General features: G+C 43.5%; 2 protein-coding genes across 3 annotated transcripts in view; one reads left to right on the forward strand and one right to left on the reverse strand.

Moving 5' to 3' along the window:
* The window catches only part of ARMC2 (armadillo repeat containing 2), a 120615-nt gene extending 113815 nt beyond the window's left edge, over positions 1 to 6800 (forward strand). For both annotated transcript variants that reach the window (XM_040426836.1, XM_040426837.1), the window contains exons 16-18: positions 5208 to 5340; positions 5813 to 5973; positions 6198 to 6800. In XM_040426836.1, coding sequence (XP_040282770.1) covers positions 5208 to 5340; positions 5813 to 5973; positions 6198 to 6352 — 449 coding nt within the window. In that variant the 3' untranslated portion in view covers positions 6353 to 6800. The remainder of the gene's footprint in view (positions 1 to 5207; positions 5341 to 5812; positions 5974 to 6197) is intronic.
* A 4874-nt stretch (positions 6801 to 11674) lies between these two features.
* Positions 11675 to 21163, reverse strand: SESN1 (sestrin 1). The gene is made up of 10 exons (XM_040428853.1): positions 20915 to 21163; positions 19281 to 19346; positions 18876 to 19076; positions 18558 to 18740; positions 18191 to 18427; positions 17589 to 17736; positions 16938 to 17050; positions 14628 to 14818; positions 13956 to 14100; positions 11675 to 12373 (listed from the first exon to the last, which is right to left on the reverse strand). The coding sequence occupies exons 1-10, from the start codon at positions 21017 to 21019 to the stop codon at positions 12287 to 12289; spliced, it is 1476 nt and encodes a 491-aa protein (XP_040284787.1). The 5' UTR covers positions 21020 to 21163; the 3' UTR covers positions 11675 to 12286.
* Positions 21164 to 22189: the final 1026 nt, after the last annotated feature.

The raw sequence follows: 22189 nt of genomic DNA on the forward strand, positions 1-22189 counted from the left end.
AAAAGGGCACACATCCGTTTGGGACCCAAGCAGAAGAGTCTGCAGCCTGTGTGAGTGGATCAGAGATGCGACGGAGGAGTAAGTACTAACTTAAAGGGAACCTGTCATGTGGATATTTGATTATAATCTAACTAATTATATACAATCATTAACTACTAAAAAGTGCCTTAGATGTATTCACTTACTGGTGTGACAGATGGTTACCTCATAATATACACACAAAGATGCCACATGCCGCATGCTAATGAGCTGAATTGAGTCCAGCGTGATGTCATTGAGTCCAGCGTATATTTAATTCAGAGCTATAGCCACTCCCCCGCCCACCTGCTGCTGGTTCATACGGAAAAAAAACTGTCAATCAGCAGCAGGTAGGCAGGGAGAGCCAGGAGCTCATGAATATTCAGGACTCATCTTTATGAGCTGGAGCTTTTCAATACAAGATGTTGGCAGATTGACTGGGTCAATTAAAGAAAGTGACCCAGCATTTTGCTAAGAGAATCAGTCACTTATTTATGTTGCCCTTAGTTAGGACACTATAAAACTGGTGACAGGTTCCCTTTAACTGTCTTTCTTCCACAGGAGAGAAGAAAACACTGATTTCCTAAAAAGCCCGGAGAACCCCTTTAAAAATGACACTGACAATTTGTGCCCTTTTAACATTGCCAAATAACTGATAATGGTTTTACTTTTAAAAAATCATACCATATTAGTGTACAGTATTTTTATTGAACATTGTTTAACCGCCTCCGGACCGCCTAACGCAGGATTGCGGTCCGGAGGCGGCAGCCCTGCGCTCAGCGACGCATATACGTGTCATCTCGCGTGAGCACACAGGCGCGCGCGTTCACAGGATCGGAAGGTAAGAGAGTGGATCTCCAGCCTGCCAGCGGCGATCGTTCGCTGGCAGGCTGGAGATGCGATTTTTTTAACCCCTAACAGGTATATTAGACGCTGTTTTGATAACAGCGTCTAATATACCTGCTACCTGGTCCTCTGGTGGTCCCTTTTGCTTGGATCGACCACCAGAGGACACAGGTAGCTCAGTAAAGTAGCACCAAACACCACTACACTACACCCCCCCCTGTCACTTATTAACCCCTTATGAACCACTGATCACCCCATATAGACTCCCTGATCACCCCCCCTGTCATTGATCACCCCCCTGTAAGGCTCCATTCAGACGTCCGTATGTTTTTTACGGATCCACGGATACATGGATCGGATCCGCAAAACACATACGGACGTCTGAATGGAGCCTTACAGGGGGGTGATCAATGACAGGGGGGTGATCACCTCATATACACTCCCTGATCACCCCCTGTCATTGATCACCCCCCTGTAAGGCTCCATTCAGACGTCCGTATGATTTTTACGGATCCACGGATACATGGATCGGATCCGCAAAACACATACGGACGTCTGAATGGAGCCTTACAGGGGGGTGATCAATGACAGGGGGGTTATCACCCCATATAGACTCCCTGATCACCCCCCTGTCATTGATCACCCCCCTGTAAGGCTCCATTCAGACGTCCATATGTGTTTTGCGGATCCGATCCGTGGATCCGTAAAAATCATACGGACGTCTGAATCGAGCCTTACAGGGGGGTGATCAATGACAGGGGGGTGATCAGGGAGTCTATATGGGTGATCACCCCCCTGTAAGGCTCCATTCAGACATTTTTTTGGCCCAAGTTAGCGGAAATTGTTATTTTTTTTTTTTTCTTACAAAGTCTCATATTCCACTAACTTGTTTAAAAAAATAAAATCTCACATGAACTCACCATACCCCTCACGGAATCTAAATGCGTAAATTTTTTTAGACATTTATATTCCAGACTTCTTCTCATGCTTTAGGGCCCCTAAAATGCCAGGGCAGTATAAATACCCCACATGTGACCCCATTTCGGAAAGAAGACACCCCAAGGTATTCCGTGAGGGGCATATTGAGTCCATGAAAGATTGAAATTTTTGTCCCAAGTTAGCGAAAAGGGAGACTTTGTGAGAAAATACCCAAAAAAATCAATTTCCGCTAACTTGTGCCAAAAAAGAAAAATTTCTATGAACTCGCCATGCCCCTCATTGAATACCTTGGGGTGTCTTCTTTCCAAAATGGGGTCACATGTGGGGTATTTATACTGCCCTGGCATTTTAGGGGCCCGAAAGCGTGAGAAGAAGTCTGGGATCCAAATGTCTAAAAATGCCCTCCTAAAAGGAATTTGGGCCGCTTTGCGCATCTAGGCTGCAAAAAAGTGTCACACATCTGGTATTGCCGTACTCAGGAGAAGTTGGGGAATGTGTTTTGGGGTGTCATTTTACATATACCCATGCTGGGTGAGATAAATATCTTGGTCAAATGCCAACTTTGTATAAAAAAATGGGAAAAGTTGTCTTTTGCCAAGATATTTCTCTCACCCAGCATGGGTATATGTAAAATGACACCCCAAAACACATTCCCCAACTTCTCCTGAGTACAGCGATACCAGATGTGTGACACTTTTTGGCAGCCAAGGTGGGCAAAGGGGCACACATTCCAAAGAGCACCTTTCGAATTTCACCGGTCATTTTTTACAGATTTTGATTTCAAACTACTTTGCACGCATCTGGGCCCCTAAAATGCCAGGGCAGTATAACTACCCCACAAGTGACCCCATTTTGGAAAGAAGACACCCCAAGGTATTTCGTGATGGGCATAGTGAGTTCATGGAAGTTTTTATTTTTTGTCACAAGTTAGTGGAATATGAGACTTTGTAAGAAAAAAAAAAAAATCATCATTTTCCGCTAACTTGTGACAAAAAATAAAAAGTTCTATGAACTCACTATGCCCAGCAGTGAATACCTTAGGGTGTCTACTTTCCGAAATGGGGTCATTTGTGGGGTGTTTGTATTGTCTGGGCATTGTAGAACCTCAGGAAACATGACAGGTGCTCAGAAGGTCTGAGCTGCTTCAAAAAGCGGAAATTCACATTTTTGTACCATAGTTTGTAAACGCTATAACTTTTACCCAAACCATTTTTTTTTTTTATCAAAGACATGTAGAACAATAAATTTTGAGAAAAAATAATATATGGATGTCGTTTTTTTTACAAAATTTTACAACTGAAAGTGAAAAATGTCATTTTTTTTGCAAAAAAAACGTTAAATTTCAATTAATAACAAAAAAAGTAAAAATGTCAGCAGCAATGAAATACCACCAAATGAAAGCTCTATTAGTTAGAAGAAAAGGAGGTAAAATTCATTTGGGTGGTAAGTTGCATGACCGAGCAATAAACGGTGAAAGTAGTGTAGGTCAGAAGTGTAAAAAGTGGCCTGGTCATTAAGGGTGTTTCAGCTAGGGGGGCTGAGGTGGTTAAGATTTAAGAAAGTCCCAGTAACTAAAGCCTGTATTACACCAACAGATCATCTGACAAATTTTCTAACCAATCATTGGTCAGATGGCCGTTTACACACACAGATCTTTTGTTATATACGCCAGCTATTGGTCTGATTGGACAGAAATTGGTTAGATAATCTGTTGGTGTAATATAGCCCTAAGAGACACCCTGTGTCTAGACTCAGCAGATAGGAAGAGAACCTAATAGTGTGAGCCATACCAACATTTATTTAGGCGCCTTGCAGACATTAAGACAAAAACACAGAAATATAGTGGCAATACTGGAGGAGCGGCTCAACCCCTAACACTGTAGCGTGTTTTTCATTGGGGGAGCAGCCCCACCGCATGTGGACCGCAGCAAACGACTATCCCCAGCAAAAAATGCATACGGTGGAGGATGTCGGCACGTTCCACATGCACCACAAGGGCATCCTACACAAAACGGAACATTGTGCAGATGTAAATACAATCATATAAATCAGAGAAAAAATGCACCAAACGGATATGCCACTGACTATACTGGCTAGTCATAAATGCAGATATTAAAAGCTGAGACTTTCGCCAATATATTCCTGTCAGGAAAATATCGGAGCCCTTCATGCACCACGTCATGGTCACTCAGCATGGCAAAGGGTCCTACCACTACGCTAACTATGGTGTGAACAAGGTCTGAAGGTGATGTAATCTCACAGCCAAGCTTCCACACAAATGCCTAGCAGAACAACTAGTGCAATGTGAACAAAGCCAAGACTGCAAGCCACACCCATATCAGACCATGTGATGGAGGTCACCAGGTGCAAAAGAGTGTTTGAATGCCAGGTAAAAGGCACATACACTACATATAGAACAAGACAAAAACACAGAAATATAGTGGCAATACTGGAGGAGCGGCTCAGCCTTGCAGACATTAAGGCCACATGCACATGACAGTGAAAAACGGACATGTGATGTACATTTTTTTTTTTTAACAGCCGTCACACGTCCGTTTTAAGACCAATTGTAGTCTATAGGGTTATGCACATGTCAGTTTTTATGACTGTCAGTGAAAAACGGACATAAAAAAATAGTGTTCTCTTTTGTCTGTTTTTTTTACTGACTGACTGCCCCCATACAATTGAATGGGTCAGTTTTTAACGTCCATTTTTCAGAAAGGTATCAGTGAAACAAAAAGTCAGTTACAAAATTAACAGTTTATCCGTTTTTAACAGACGTTTTTTCACTGTCGTGTGCATGAGGCCTAACATTGCTGTCTCCAGGGGAACTCACAATCTAGATGTCTTGAAGTGCGGGAGGAAACCGGAAGAACCTGGAGGAAACCCACACTTAAGGTCCATTCACACGTCCGTAAGTGTTTTGCGGATACACTATTGCGGACAAGAATGGGACATGTTCTATTTTTTTGCGGAGCCCCGGAACGAAAGTGCGGACAGCACACTGTGTGCTGTCCACATTTTTTCCGGCCCCATTGAAAATGAATGGATCCGCACATGCGGAACAGATCCGGACCATTCATACAGATGTCTGAATGGAGCCAAACACAGGGAGAGCATACAAACTCCATGAAGATGTTGTTCTTAGTCAGATTTGACCAAGGCACCAGTGCTAACCACTGAGCCACCGTGCTGCCCATGCGTCCTAATATAAAGGTACATTAATGAGATTGAAAGGTATGAAGACCGATGCTAAAGGGAAGTCTGAACCATTCCTCTCCTAAACCCTTGATCGTGAAAACAAATTGTCCTTCCCGTTTAATGATTTTGCGTTACATGGCTGCTAAAAGTGACTTTTAATAGAGTGTCATGGAATAATGAACTTGCTCTGTGTCACCATCTAGTATATAAATTCCTTGTTACCTTACTGGATTCTGGACAGCAAGAGGTCTGCTTCTCTGCCTGTGGGGTACTGATAAATCTGGCTACAGACAGTCATAAGAAAACTTTACTGAAAGAAGAAGGGGCCGTTGAAAAGTAAGTAGCAGTTTGGTTTACAAATGATATTTATATTTTTTTAAAGGTTCAGAATGATATAAATATGATACCTCACAGCCCCCTCCTCCCAGGTCTCCTGCCAGTCTCTACTTCTTAGTCCCTGTTGACAATGACCATTCAGTCAATCACTGGCTGAGATGGGTCGTCCCTATAGGAAGCATCAGGACTGAACCGATAGATGATCAGTAAGTGATCATTTCTCTTAATTTTGTATGCCATTCTAAACCTTAAAAAAAAAAAAGAAAAGTTACTGACTGGACAATACCTTTTAAAGGGGTTTTCCCACTCACTTTTATTACCTACGCACCTAAGTGGTTTCGAGTACCCCAATCAGTCTTATATGCCTAAATGTCTACATTGTCATGCTATAGCCTCTGTGATAAACAGAAACAGCCAAAGCACCTAATTTTATAGCAAGATGAAAGTGATAAGCAAAGTTCTTACCCTACAGGTTGGTTGAGTGTTTGCGGGACTTTGGATGCTCAGACTGGCAGCTGGCTGGACTAGTGTGCAAGGCTTTCTGGAATTTCATGGACAGAGCAACAGATGCAGAACTGTACATTGGATTTGAAGAAACGAACAAACTTGTGGACCTCTTGTCCACCTACCTTGGTAAGACACTGTGAGAGGGAAGTATTGCATAATTCCTGGTATAAAACACTGATATACAGTATAGAATTGGTTACCTCATATTGTTTAATTGAGGAGTCATTGTATTTCTTATTGCAGCTTTACTGGGTTTTATGTTTCTAAGGCAAAGGCCAAGCAGTTTTGTTATACATTTCTTTGTATGTTCCCTTTTTATAAAAAGAGATCCCATTTTTCTTTTCTTAAAGATGAACAGGTTGCACTGGATTGTCGGTGGAATGTAGACTTAATGGACTACCAAAGGGAATGCTGGGAAGCAGAATTTAAACCTGTGGCTTCACTGCTCTTGGACAAAATTCATGGCCATCATTCCTATCTGGAGCCCTTGCCAGGTCCAGTTTAGTCTTGTTGGAAGAATGTGAATCTTCTTGGCTGCCCCTCAGAAGTGTGTCTTCTTCCTTATCCTGAGTTTCTGACATTGTATAGTAATTTATTGATTGCAGAGCAATGGTGGTATGGTGATTTGACGATGCTCTCAATTGTGTCTGTCTATGGAGAATATGTGTATAAGAAGTGCACATTTATCAGGTGGAAATAAACAGATATTTTCTTAGTTTTCACATTTGAACAATAAAAATGAATAGTCTTGAAAGTGAATTTGTGTTACAGAAGCATCAGAATCAGGCCTCTCAATTTTCTTAAACAGAAAATGTTGGCAAATCAGAACAAATCCCTTATTGAGATAAACCTTAACATTATACAATAGGACTTTTCTTCAGTTTTAAAGTAGATTTACATTGCATTGAAGATCTTGTCAGATACACATACCGCAGTTAACCAGGTACTTACACTATTGCGCAAGTACTGTAGGACCTAGATGGGGAGAATTCAAAGACAGAAGAGGAGCTACAGTCAGGTCCATAAATATTGGGACATCGACACAATTCTAACATTTTTGGCTCTTTACACCACCACAATGGATTTGAAATGAAACGAACAAGATGTGCTTTAACTGCAGACTGTCAGCTTTAATTTGAGGGTATTTACATCCAAATCAGGTGAACGGTGTAGGAATTACAACAGTTTGCATATGTGCTGATTAGACAGCATGAATATTGCACAGGTGTGCCTTAGACTGCCCACAATAAAATTTGCATGGTTTTGCCTTACTGGGGGGAGGGGCAGAAAACCAGTCAGTATGTGGTGTGGCCACCATTTGCCTCACGCAGTGCAACACATCTCCGTCGCATAGAGTTGATCTGGTTGTTGATTGTGGCCTGTGGAATGTTGGTCTACTCCTCTTCAATAGCTGTGCGAAGTTGCAGAATATTGGCAGGAACTGGAACAAGCTGTCGTATACGCCGATCCAGAGCTTCCCAAACATGCTCAATGGGTGACATGTCCGGTGAGTATGTTGGCCATGCAAGAACTGGGATTTTTCAGCTTCCAGGAATTGTGTACAGATCCTTACGATATGGGGCCATGCATTATCATGCTGCAACATGAGGTGATGGTCGTGGATGAATGGCACAACAATGGGCCTCAGGATCTCGTCACAGTGTCTCTGTGCATTCAAAATGCCATCAATAAAATGCACCTGTTTGTTGTCCATAACATACCGCCTGCCCATACCATAACCCCACCGCCACCATGGGCCACTCGATCCACAATGTTGACGTCAGCAAACCGCTCACCCGCATGACGCCACACACGCTGTCTGCCATGAACAGTGAAAAACAGGACTTATCCATGAACAGAACACCTCTCCAACGTGCCAGGCGCCATTGAATGTAAGCATTTGCCCACTCAAGTCGGTTACAACAACGAACTGCAGTCAGGTCCAGACCCTGATGAGGACGACGAGCATGCAGATGAGCTTCCCTGAGACTGTTTGACAGTTTCTGCAGAAATTCTTTGGTTATGCAAACCGATTGCTGCTGCAGCTGTCCGGGTGGCTGGTCTCAGACGATCATGGAGGTAAACATGCTGGATGTGGAGGTCCTGGGCTGGTGTGGTTACACGTGGTCTGCGGTTGTGAGGCCGGTTAGATGTACTGCCAAATTCTCTGAAACGCCTTTGGAGACGGCTTATGGTAGAGAAATGAACATTCATTGCACGGGCAACAGCTCTGGTAGACATTCCTGCAGTCAGCATGCCAATTGCACGCTCCCTCAAACGTTGCAACATCTGTGGCATTGTGCTGTGTGGTCAAACTGCACATTTCAGAGTGGTCTTTTATTGTGGGCAGTCTAAGGCACACCTGTGAGGTGGGATGGATTATCTCGGCAAAGGAGAAGTGCTCACTAACACAGATTTAGACAGATTTGTGAATATTTGAGAGTAATGGGTGTTTTGTGTATGTAGAAAATGTTTCAAATCTTTGAGTTCAGCTCATGCAAAATGGGAGCAAAACCCAAAGTGTTGCATTTATATTTTTGTTCAGTGTAAGTGCCGTACACATAGCCCACCCATAGAATCAGTGGTCCCAGATTACCTTCAATAATAGTGCCCCCTACAATAACCCCAATAATGATAATTTCCCCCAAAAGTGCCTCATTAGTAGCAATGCTCTCAATATTGTGCCCAATAATGCCTCCACAGTACCCCCAGTAGTAGTTATACCACCATAGTTCCCCCAGTAGAAATGAGGCCCCCCTATAGTAACAAGGCCCTGCTATAAGGCACCCCTTTAGAGCTAGGGATCCACAGGTTGAAGAGCACTGACTATAGTACAGTATTCTTAGCCACCACTCAGGATGACTCCATCAGCTTGTCAGTTACAGACATTGCTCTCCTATCCTCTTTAGGCCCTAGAAAAGCCTCCTCTTTAGTGCAGTCTTTAAAATTGACATCTTTCAAAAGACCTGGTTTAAAAAGGGGGGGGGGGGGGGGTCATCATTTAGAATGAGAGGCCCACCATAAATAGACTAATAAAGTAATTGCAAAGGACACAGCAGGACATATGCATCCTTGGGGTTAAGATTTAAAACTCCAGGGTTTTCTTTTTTTCGGCCGCACAATAAATTTGTATTAAAATATATAATTTGGTTAAGTTACCACTTAAAGGGTTTCTCTGCGAATTAAGAAAATTAAAATATTACTTTATTATAAATATTATCAAATACCTTTTATTATTTAGAATGGCTTGTTATGTCTGGGAAGCAATCATTAGGAGAAACAAAACGGCCGCTGTCCCATTAGTTCACACAAAACCTGTCCTGATCATACAGGAGGACAAGTTACTTTACAACACGAGAGCTGCCTCATCCTCCTCCTACTTGTCAGGGATTATGATCCTGAATACAGATAAGAACTTTAGCTGATACTCTTGGGAATTTAGTTCATGAGAAGACATGAAGTACAGAGAGGACGGACAGGCTGTGGTAATGTGCTGCTGCTCTTTAGTCACACCTTACCCTCCTCATCATCTCCATTCCCACAGAGATTTATTTGTATTCAGGCTCATGATTCCTGACAAGCAGAGCAGAGAGGAGGATGAGGCAGCTCTATGGCTCATTGTGGTGAAGTAACTTGTCCTCCTGTTGGAGGAGTACAGCCGCCATTTTATTTCTCTTAGTGATTGCTCCCTAGACAAAACAAGCCATTCTAAGTAATGAAAGGTATTTGTGAATATAATTATTATAAAATAAGTATTTTAATTTTTTTTTAAATTCCTGGAGAACCCCTTTAACGGGTTTCTGAGAGTTGTTAAAAAGCCTATCTATACATGAGACTTTATGTTCTGATTCCTGTTAAAGCATACCTCCACCTAAAATTCCATTTGGATATGCACCTCACAGTATAGATTTTCTAATCTAAAATTAAAAATAAGTGCAGCCTTGGACAGTACTGTATTTGTAACAAGGCCACAAATGGCAATTCCATGTTAATGTATTAGGAAGAAAGAGTGTTTTGCAGAGCAACAGCTCAAAGAGCACTGCACTTTTTTTGGCACATCATTTTTATTTTATAGAAAGCAAGCAAATGAATGTGCATTCCTCATCTATTGGGGGGGGGGGGGGGGTGGCTGATCAGGATGTTACATTACAACAGTTATATGCTGCTCTAGTTTTACAATAGAAAGTTACATTAGGTATGCTTACCTACTGTACAGTTGCTAAAATAAGCAATTTACTAGAAATTAGGGACAACAAAAAGGTTAATAAACAAACAGGAAAAGAAAGTAGGTGACCCTATGATAAGGAAAATAATTTTGTTAGGGATTAAACAATTCTGTAAGGATTTCTTCTATGAGGGTATGGTTGAAATGGTCACTGTACTTTCAATATACTTTGCATAAACCATTAGTACTTTTGAGTGAATTAATTGTAAACACATTTGTGAAAATTCAAGTTGCAGCTCAATCCATTCAGGATACAGTGTTAAAAAAAAAGACTAGAGCAAAAAAATATATATAATATAGGAATTAGACTTACTGGTAATTTGGCTTCCAGAGATTCCCTCACGACAGCACAACAGGAGGCCATCAGAGAACCCACCTATAGGCTCAGACTCCGCCAAGTGGGTTCCGGGCTACTAAGGGACCTCTACCTCGAGAGGTGTTAGCAAGGCTGTTCGAGACCTGGAAGGAGAGGCCGGACACCCCCAGATCCTAGTCCCAGCCTTAGGCCCTGAAAGTTCTTGTAGAATCTCTTCAACCCTAAAGCAGGGAACCTCTCTGCGTCTATCCCCTGTAGGGACAGGAAGAACACTGGTGGGAGGGACCTTTTAACCTATCTGTTTACGGTTCCAAAAAGGTCAAAGGGGAAACAACCTCCTGTTGTGCTGTGATGAGCTGGAAAAATTCATTCCTAGGAGACCTCATAACATCACACACAAATTTATAGGGCAATTGGAGCACTTTCAGGTATAATTGATTCAGAACCGAATCAAACCTGTCGACCTAATCGAACACAAATGTCCTGCAGATAGATGCCCTGGCTAATTCAATTTTTATATTGATTACCTGTCCTCAGGATAGGTCATCAATATCTGATTGGTGGGGGTCTTATGCCCGGTACCCTCACCGATCAGCTGTTTGAAGAGGAGGCAGTGCTCCGTGCAAGCGCTACTTCCTCTTCATTACACTGCCTGTCATCTTGAAAGCAGGTGTAATTACAAGTACTCGCTTCATCACTTAATGTAGCGAGTACTTGTACTACACCACTGCTGCAAGGGAGACAACGCGCACTATAATGAAGAGGAAGCAGTACTCGCATAGGGCGCCACCTCCTCTTCAAAACCGCTGACTGGCAGCGATGTCAAGTGTTGGACCCCTCCGATCTGATATTGATGACCTGTACTGAGGACAGGTCATCAATATAAAACCCCTGCACAACTCCTTTATGGAGGCTATTGAAGATTAGAAATAAATACAAAACATTACTATTTTTTTTTTCTTTTTCATTTTTATTTAGAAAATAACAATAATACTGAAAAAGCGTCAAAAGATATTTACCAGTTTGAACTTCTGTAATACAAACCCCTCCATACAATTGTTTTCCAAAACCAACTACTTTTTCATTTAACATTCACATCGTTATCAAGTTTTAAACTGTAAACCGCGGGTGTTTTTCCAGCAGCAGCGAACGACTAGTGAATCACTAGGTCAGTTAAGCTAACTGCTTCCTTCTACCCCGACTGCTGTCAGAGCACAGCAGCGTGATTCCCAAGTGTGCACCCCACAACCAAGAGGTATTCCACATTCCCTGTAGTCAGACTTAAAGCGTGAAGAGAAATATGTATATACACACACACACTTTAAAGGAAGACAAAATTCAAATGTAATATCTCACAGCTTTTTGTACAGCAATATACGCAGCCAGTGATCTAGCTGTAAATCTGCAAGTTATGGTTGGAGGTTTGAGAATTGCTGTATATGGTGAGAAGACATGCACAAGTGTATGGGAATGCACACTTTCTGTATGTTATAACAAGGCTCAGGTTGTAGCAGTATCCATATGTGTTTATTTAGCTTAATGGGAACGTCCGCATCTTGTCACCAGGAGAGCAGCACCACTGTAGTCCTAGTGGGAAACTAAGCACATGTTTCCCAGTCCATCCACAATACTTCCAAAGAGTCCATCACTGCAAAAACACACAGGTCTGGTACGGAACCAGGCAGTGTTGTGTGTGTTCACGAGTTGCAGGTTTGCAAGGCGACATGTCTTTCACAACATTCAACTGTCAGCCCACTGGAAACCAACTAGCTGAAATGATGGGAAATATGGCACAATGGACTTCTGAAAAAAGGTAGCTACCAAAAAAGGCAAGGGAAGTCGGCAGTCCAGACAGATTTCCCTGTGGAACATTCACTGTGGGTCATTCAAGACAGAAGTCAGGTCATATACCAAGTGATTGCTCTCAGAGCATAAAGGAGTTCAGCTTGCATCCTTGCTTCCATAAGAAGCAAATTAACATGGACCTGGTGAAACAAGGCAAAAATGTTAGGTTTACAGCGACAACATAAAAACATCCACTGCAGCAAGTATCAAGCAGCAAAACATACACATTAAATAGTCTCAATGTTTATACATCTATGAATCGTGTTTTTCCCCAGCATAAACCTGCCCCTGCCACATACAATGTAAGTGATAATTCAGAAGTATTCTGCTTTGACTATTTAAGAGCCAGAAAGTGAAGTTGTGCATAATAATAGGCCATTCCAATGTTAGGCTACATTTAAAGGGCTTCTATCACCCCACTAAAGTTTTTTTTTTTTTTTTTTGCTACTTATAATCCCTATACTGCGATATATCAATAGATAAATGTTATTAATCATTTTCGTTAGGTGGATAATTAAAAAAAACTGACTTTTATCATATGCAAATTGCCGGTCTACCAGCAAGTAGGGCGGCTACTTGCTGGTAGCAGCCGCATCCTCCTCTCAAACACGCCCCCTCCTCATGTTGATTGACAGGGCCAGCAAACACTCTCTCTCTGCTGGCCCTGTCTGCATTCAAAATCTGGCGCCGGCGCCGTACCTGTCTTCAGTCGGCGCAGGCGCACTGAGGGGAGGACGCACGCTCGGCCGCTCCTTCCTCAGTGCGCCTGCGCCAGGTGTAGATGTGACGTCACCGGCGCATTGAGGATGGAGCGGCCGAGCGAGCGTCCTCCCCTCAGTGCGCCTGCGCCGACTGAAGACAGGTACGGCGCGGGCGCCAGATTTTGAATGCAGACAGGGCCAGCAGAGAGCGCGTTTGCTGGCCCTGTCAATCAACATGAGGAGGGGGCGTGTTTATGAGAGGAGGATGCAGCTGCTACAAGCAAGTAATTTGCATATGATAAGTCAGTTTTTTTAATTATCTACTGAACGAAAATGATTAATAACATTTATCTATTAATATATCGCAGTATAGGGATTATAAGTAGCAAAAAAAAAAAAAAAGCCAATGGCAACATCTGTTGGAGGTTTACGTCAGTGAACATTCCCAACACATATGACTGACGTAAGGCTTGGCCCTAATAGACTGTACGATTTTCAGATCAATCAGGAAACTTGTTTTATATAACTAGCCCGTATAATCAAGCAGCCCATGTTTGTCAACCGATGGGAATCTTTCATCCGGATCAAAGATGCCCAATTATCGGTAGCACATCTCCTTGTGTAATCATGGATGTGCTGCCGAAAATCAATAGAACTGAATACAGGAGGAATGACTGCGCTAGCAATCGTTCATCCCATATGCAGTTTGCATCGGCCCGTGTAATCAGGCCAGTGCAAACGAGCACTGATGGATGTGTTTTCACCCATTGGCGCTCGAAAATCTGGCAGTTTAAAACAGCCTTTAGATGTGATGTGAATAGAGCCTTATATGAAGCTCAAACCAATCATTAAAGTGGACTGCTTTGCCATAGTGGCCACTACAGCAAGCTTGATCTAAAACTTAGCATAACACACGACCCTACTGTAAAAATACATTTCTGTTTTACAAAGCTGTAGAGTGTCCAATATAAGAAAGAGCAGCAATGTTCTTCTCAGTCGCCTGGCCTTCACCATGGCTCACCTTTTCAGAATGCTTGAACTGCCTCCAGAAGCTGTCATACATTCTTTTGGTTGTCTTCTCTGGACTGCACACCACATTTTTTATGTAAACTTTAAAGCTGCGGTCCAGTAACTGGTTTATTTCTCCATAGTCATAATCATCATACCTGTAAATAAAATAAAAAAATAATTAAATATCAGGATGACCGCATAAGGAGACAAACCTCAAATCACATAATTATCAAAATAGAGGCAATTAAGCTTCTGCTTCAATCATACACATCAGGATGGGCATTTCAAGCGGGTTGTGCCACTAATAACACTTGTGGATAGGGGCCTAACTGTTTGATCGCTGGGGGGCCCGATTGCTGAGCGGCAGTCCCATAGAAGTGACGTGAGAGCAGGAAGCACAGGCATACTACTGCTCCCTTCTCATGGGGAAGTCTGGCGGCACTTCTAGACCCCTGTTCTCATGATAGCTGGGGGCTCCGGCAATCGGGCCAACCATTATCAAACATTTATCTCTTATCTGGATAAGGGATAAGTGTTTTTATTGGCACAACACCTTTATTACTAAAACTGGCTTTAGTACAAAACTGAATCCTAAAATATGGTCTACATTTTTTTCATTCTTCTTGGCTGTGACTCAACTACTACAAACCACGAGAAGGATATAATCAGAAAAATCTCTCACCTTATTCCAAACATACAATGCACATAGTTCCATATGGCCCGCCGTAGTGTTGAGGTATCTACATCACTGTGCATTGCCATGGTGTTATAAGTAAGGTTATATGCAATGTGAAACTTCTCATCTAGTAGCTGCCCAACGTCTGGATAAAGCCGATTAACTAAGGAGTAGCCATGGTCTTCCCAGCTGAAATCCTGCAAATAAAAATCATGGTTTAATTATAATGCAGCACTCATACTAGGCTAGGACCCAAAAAACGTGCGTTCCCTCCACTGCTTATAACTTTCATATCTTTATGTGATGTGTAACTGGACTCCATTGGTGGAATACAGAGCTCCACAATCCTTGCTGCCTTTACTACCATAGTGCTAGAGCATCTGTCAGCACTGTCTGTTGTAGTAAATACATGCACGTCCATTAATATCACCAATAGGGCTGCAGCTAACGATTATTTGAATAGTCGATTATTTAATCGATTAATAGGGGGGGGGGGGGATTACAAAACAAAGGTTTATATAAATTTACTTGTAGAATTATGTTCAAAGGCCATATTAAAACAAATTTGTTATGGGAGGAGGATCTGTGGATGGTGTGTGGTGTGTGGTGTGTGGTGTGCCGTCCGCTCTGCCTGTTACTGGAGCTTCATTGTCAGGTAATAAAGATGCGCTGATTTCAAGTAAAGTAAACCGCCCGCATAGCAACGAATCAGCGATTATTCAATAACTGGATTAATCGACAACGAATCCAGTTATCAAATATTATCGATAAAGTCGATTAATGGCTGCAGCCCTAATCACCATTTTGGAGTCTTTTTATAAAACTTTTCCTTGTGCCCTTCCTCTGTTACATAGCAGAAAAATCTGTGGTGTAATTAGCATATGAAAATGGATCTATTGGTGGCGTATGTGCTTCCAAATATGCAGATTTGTTGTGGATTTGTCTGCAGATATGCTACAGATTTCTCTCTATGCTCTGCAAAGGGCGAAAAATGTGATTGAAATATGTAGCATAAATTGCCATGCTGGGGATTTAAAGTCTGCATTACAGGTCAATAAACCTGGCAGATCAGATTTCTTAAGGTCTCAAAGAGTTTGCTGGAACTGTAGAACACTGTATATGCCCCTTCTCAATGTACCCAGAGACTCATTTTTTTTCTCATGCAGTGGGGTTCATGTAGTAATTCTGGTGTTTCATATACCAGTCTTAGTAAAAATGCCAGCCAGAGGAAGATCTGCCCAATTTATTCAGTGGCGCATGCCTCTTAGTACATTTTCAGCATCTTCCGCTGTCCATGAGCCAGAACTGAGCTGGTGTAATGCGTGACACGCGTTAAAAAAGTCAGGCCCTTAGCCCGCCTCTTCCCAAGGGTTTTGAAAAAAGCCAAAAAGTCATTTTCCCTGCAAACTTACAAACATTTGTGACTTTTCTACACCAGAAAACTGGCATAGAGCTATGGTAAATGACCCCCAGTATGTTTGTTAGGCTACATTCACACGACTATTTTTGGCTCCATATCCGTTCTGCAATTGCACGGAACGGGTGCAGACCCATTCATTTCAATGCAAAAAAGATAGAGCATGTCCTATCCTTGTCCGCAAAAGCGGACAAGAATAGGCCTTTCTATCATAGGGCCGGCTACATTCACACAGCCGGTATCCGTGTTTTGCGGATCCGCAATTTGCGGACCGCAAAACACATACGGTCGTGTGAATGTAGCCTTAAAGAGGACCTTTCACTAGTTTAAAAACTTAACTATATCAGTGGGCAGAGCGGCGCCTAGGGGCCCCGCTGCACTTACTAGTATGTCTGGGGGCCGCTCCGTTCGCCCAGTATAGGCTCCGGTGTTTGCAGCTCCCTCTGTTGTACTGGGCGGAGTTTTTGTATTAGGGTTGTCCCTTGCTGCAGCGCTGGCCAATCATAGCGCACAGCTCATAGCCTGGGGCTCATAGCGAACGGAGCGGCGCCCAGACATACTAGTAAGTGCAGGGGGACCCCTGGGCGCCGCTCTGCCCACTGATATAGTTAGTTTTTAAACTAGTGAAAGGTCCTCTTTAAGGAAATAAAGCAGTTCGTGACAGATCTCATTAATGTCTATGTATTTGTCACCAATCATGTTTTGTTTTTCATCGCCATTGAGGTGAATGGTTAGTATACACACTGAATGTCACTTATATGAACCTAGCCCGATTCGTACAGATTTACCAAACAGAATGCTGTATCAAAACATGCATATAGGTTACATCCATTATATAATCGATAGATGGCCCTTTCTAAAGAATACACCCCTCTAGGGTGGTTATATAGAAGACTTACCTGTACTCGGAATGTGGGAACATGCATCCCGCGGCGAGAGAAGTCTTTGTAGCCATAACTTGTGTCTTCAAAATGTTTTGAGACCTCTTTAACTGGAGGGGGATCTTCATCTTCTACAGAGAATGAAAGACAATCATCTAATGGGCCAAGGTTATACTGTTTAGAGGGATTTCTTATCTTAGCCATTTATGGCATGTCCTGTGGATGTCTGACAGACGCAGGACCCACCTCTGGAACTCGCCCCAGTCTCTTGAACAGGGGTTACCTGACCCCATCCTGGGCATCTAGTTGTCACATGAATGACCAGAGAGGTGTTCAGAAATACAGAAACAGTTGAGCTCACTGTTCTACGCCGTTTCCACAACAAACTCTCATTCACTTCTATCTGCATTATGAAAGCAGCATAGCACAATGGGTATCTGAAATCCCAAACACATCTCTATTCACTTATAGAGCAGCTGGGGACCTCATTCTAGAGACAGGTGCAGAGTCCCAGAGGTGAAACCTGCATCAGACATTTATAGCATATTCTGTGGATATGCCAGAAGGCCAAGATGAGAATGCCCTTTTTACTTGCCCGTGTTGTGATAATACATAGGACACACTGTCACGGAAACGTCCAGTGTGCCCATCTTTCAGGCATTGCCCTACCTGGAGCAAAAGTGAGCATGCTCTCAGTCTTCTCCTTTTCAAAGCGTGTAGCCATTTCTTCCTGACTCGCTTCTTCTTCATCTCTACATTCTTGAAGCTGTTTCATTTTCTCCATCAGAACTTCAACTTCACAAGAAGAATCAGAGCTCTATAGAGAAGAAATAGGGAACCCGTTTATCTAAAGTCATCAAGTTTACATTAAATATGCAACTATATATAGTTTTTCCAGAAACTGCCTCCAGTCTTTATACAGGACTTCTCTTGAGAGTGGGCACATCTATGTATCCTAGCCAAAGGACTATATGTGACCCCATTGAGGTTTCCAAAATGCATTGGCTCTTGATACTGAGGAACCTTTTCTAGTGCCAATAGACAACATGGGCTCTACAGAGACCCTAATATATGGAAACACTCATGTTACCCAGGGCAAAGCTACCAAAGGTTGTAAAATCTTGACTGGTTGCCATAGAGAACAGCAAGTTGTCATTTTTTTTCGTGATGGGGCATTTGCCAGTTGTTACTCTTAAAATAAAATAAATTGGGCCTAGACCGGTGGCTAGAAACAATGCACAAACTCTGACATGTCCAACTAGCCAACTTACCAAGCTTCCTGCTCTCTGGCGACTCTCATTCCCTCCATGGTTGCCATTTCTTATATCACAAATGCAGTAGTTACTGACAGATGGGGGACGGAAAGTGTGCCCACCATTACTATGGATTTCAGGACTTATGCCACAGCCAAATGTGAAGGAGGCCAATGAGTGGTAGTGAGCAAGAAGAACGACTGCGTGGATCAACTCTGCCAAAGACCAGCTATGCTCTCCAGTTTTGAGCAGTTGCTGCAAACACACACAAAAAAAAAAAAAATTAATACACGTGTCACTCTACACCAATAGATGGTGTAAAACTGGTTGCAAGCCTTGTAGCCAACAGTGCCAGCCTGATACAAAGGAGCCTACAAGTGTGTACCTCAATGTGTTCTTTTGTGATCAGCCAAGGTCTGTGTGCCAGCAGCTTGTTCAGCTCTCCTAGATTACGGAGCTTCAGTGGAGCATTTTCAAGACCATTCAACCACTTCTGGTCTCCTCCACTCTGAATAAAGTCATTGACGTGTAGATTAACAAGATAAGAACACTGATGCCTGGCCGCGGCCTGAAAGAGCGACAGACACATTGCTGTCAGTACATGCTATTTTCCAACCCTGTGTTCCTGAATTCTGGAATTCATACACGCTCAGGATTGTAGAGGGTATGACTATGGACATTGGCACATCTGAGGAGGACTTACCATAATCCCTATGTAGTGCTGATAACAGGCAGGTAAAGGGCCATCCATCTGCAACAGGTAATGCTGTGTTTTCAGAAAGCTTTCTAAATACTGCGGGTGGAAAACCATCACCAGGGTGATATTATCCAGGCGACCCATATCTGCAAAAGCATCAGCAAACACTGTGTGCATATTTGCATCCTCCATCCCAGCTTGTAGAATCTGTAGAGGGCATAAAACGGTATTAAGGTTGGACTGTTTGCTTAAACCAGAGACTGCAGAAACCCCCATCCATAACAATGCCCAATACATCAGAGGAGGCCTCCTACAAGTCTTCTCAGATCTATACATACAGGTTTCTACTTGTCTGAATGATACATATTTATTACAAGATAGAAAAACTAAATAAAAAAAAAACACACCAACCTCTTCCTCGGGGATGAATCTGCTAGGCCCTTGACCTACAGGGCGAGGGATTCGGATACCCAATTCCTGGAAGAAACAACAAGCCAAGTATTATTTCCTTGATGAGACTTTAAGAATTGACCATTTCATAGAGGTCCATTCACCGATCACTGCCAAACTCATTGAACGGACAATGGCGGACCTACGGAAATGTGATATTTCTTATGATGGAGCAGGAAAAAGAATATGCCGGCACATTTACCGTGGTCTAATGAGTCAAAATATTGTCCAGATAGGTTTACCTTGACTGTCATAATGACCAAAAATGGATAAAAATACTTCACTAAAAAGTCAAATTGGCTCCTGAAGTGGCCATAAAGGTAAGTATGAGGGACCCTGCGATGTCACATCATTGTAATTCTACAGTGGCTGTCTGCTCCGTCATACAGGTGTACATCTAATACCGGAGGAGCAGGCAGTGCCTCCCCTGTAATAGGGACCCTGCGATGTCACATCATTGTAATTCTACAGTGGCTGTCGGCTCCGTCATACAGGTGTACATCTAATACCGGAGGAGCAAGCAGTGCCTCCCCTGTAATAGGGACCCTGCGATGTCACATCATTGTAATTCTACAGTGGCTGTCGGCTCCGTCATACAGGTGTACATCTCATACCGGAGGAGCAGGCAGTGCCTCCCCTGTAATAGGGACCCTGCGATGTCACATCATTGTAATTCTACAGTGGCTGTCTGCTCCGTCATACAGGTGTACATCTAATACCGGAGGAGCAGGCAGTGCCTCCCCTGTAATAGGGACCCTGCGATGTCACATCATTGTAATTCTACAGTGGCTGTCGGCTCCGTCATACAGGTGTACATCTAATACCGGAGGAGCAGGCAGTGCCTCCCCTGTAATAGGGACCCTGCGATGTCACATCATTGTAATTCTACAGTGGCTGTCTGCTCCGTCATACAGGTGTACATCTAATACCGGAGGAGCAGGCAGTGCCTCCCCTGTAAACATTCCTTTGTTTCCCAACAGGTAGCCGCTGCTTACTGCAGAGGCAATGCATCACTGAGGCGCCTCATACCAATATAGGTCGCCCATCCAAGTATTTGTCCCTTGTGCTCTTACATGGGACTGCAGGTAAACCACCTCTACACTGGTTACACCACTTGCGCACAATCTTCCATACAGGAGAGTTACAAGACTTTATCAAGTACAAGGTCGGGCATGTTTATTTGCAATGGGAACCTATGATGCTGCATGCCAGTGCCAGTTCTAGTCCCAAGACCAATGCCCCTGATGAACCCCCCTTCTCTCCAGACTTGCCCCTACATGTCTCAGCAGGCAGAAGTAGCGGACTCCATGTAGCCAGCACTATATACAGCAGAGGACTAGTGCAAACACTGCGACATCTGACGACAAAGACGATGAGGCATCCAAGGCGAATGAATGGCCGGCGCCTGGATAGCAATGAGGCGCAGAGATTAGGCAGAAACAGGATCGGGCAGATGGCCACGACGATCCCGGGGACGATCTGCGCATTCCTAGAAAGCGACGTCTGCACGGCACCCTACATGCGGAATCGCACACTGCTAGAAGTCGGTCCGGTAGCGCAGCACAGCGGGCACCATCTCCAGGACGGGCGCTCACCTTGACTTTGTTGTCGCACACTCCGCTGCAGTGACTGCAGATGATTTCTGGAACTGGAGCAGCCGCCCGCGGTGACAACCTCATCGTTATTATGGTGGCACACATACGCACTGACGGAGCTTGCACAGGTATACGTCTGCCTGTCGTATTCCACTGCGCAGAGAACAATGTCAGCGCCGTATCTATTGTTATCACGTGTACAGCAGAGCTGAGCCTCCTCACACCCCTCTCCGCAGCGCAGACAGCCGAACACTGCCTTGTACTCAGCTTCATAAACAAGTCCTGGCGGGGCGGGACGAAGCGTCCAGGCACGCCCCCATGGGACGCTTGCCCAATGCGAATGCACCTAGCGTTAAAGGTTCAGCCAATCAGGAGGGCTCAAAGACACTGATGAAATGAGGCGGGACTCTCGGCCGGCCTGATGTAATGTGGGCGGGAATCCAGTCTGTGAAAAACAAGATGCTCTGAAAAACACCAGGCTCTGCAAACAGTTTTTCTTTTTTTTTCTTTTTGTCTTAACTCGTTGAAGGCTGAAAGAGCCGTGGGCTTGTACCACACACTTGTCCCTCGGTGTGCTGGCGACCGTGCCCTCCTCCAGGCACATCCACTGGGATGAAAAGCAACTCTTGTCTGTAATGGGAAAAATAAAACCTCACACCCATACAAATAAAATAAAAGTACTGACACTCAGTGCCAACCCACGCTACCAACACTGCGGTTTGTGTTATTCCTAATCCAGTGGCCTCAGCAGAACATATTAATATTCTGGGTCTGGGCCAGAACTGGGGTAGCACATAAGGCGCAGTGACCCTGCCTTGTTTTACACAATGGATAGCGTTTTCTGTCACATTTTTATTTCTGTTTTTACCACATAGGAGTCAGTTCCCCCCCCCCCCCCCCCCCCCCCCCAATCTTTATACAGTCAGGGTTCATTCATTCACACCACAGTGAAAAAAAAATACACAGCCAGTTTTTCCTGGCCATATTGCATCAATGTGTGCATCCATTTTCTGTCCGTCAAAAACATGCATTAAAAACGGAGTCATTGGCTATTTTTGCTTTAAATCCAAACTCCTGAAGTGCCCTCAGTATATATTATGGCCCCCTACAGTATCCTCAGTATTATAAATGGCCCCCATAGTGCCGCCAGTATTATAAATGGCCTCTTATAGAGCCCCCAGTAGCATATATGCTCCTATAGAATATATATATATATAAATATAATGGACCCCATAGTGCCGCCAGTATTATAAATGGCCTCTTTTAGAGCCCCCA

The sequence above is a fragment of the Bufo bufo genome, chromosome 4, assembly GCF_905171765.1.
Source record: "Bufo bufo chromosome 4, aBufBuf1.1, whole genome shotgun sequence".
NCBI lineage: Eukaryota > Metazoa > Chordata > Amphibia > Anura > Bufonidae > Bufo > Bufo bufo.

Coding starts and splice junctions, on each gene's coding strand:
- SESN1 (XM_040428853.1), bottom strand. CDS start 21,019: ATGTGTGCCACCATAATAACGATGAGGTTGTCACCGCGGGCGGCTGCT. Junction 14,819..16,937: donor TTCCCACATTCCGAGTACAG/GTAAGTCTTCTA, acceptor TTTTATTTGCAG/GATTTCAGCTGGGAAGACCA. Junction 14,101..14,627: donor CATTGTATGTTTGGAATAAG/GTGAGAGATTTT, acceptor TTTTATTTACAG/GTATGATGATTATGACTATG.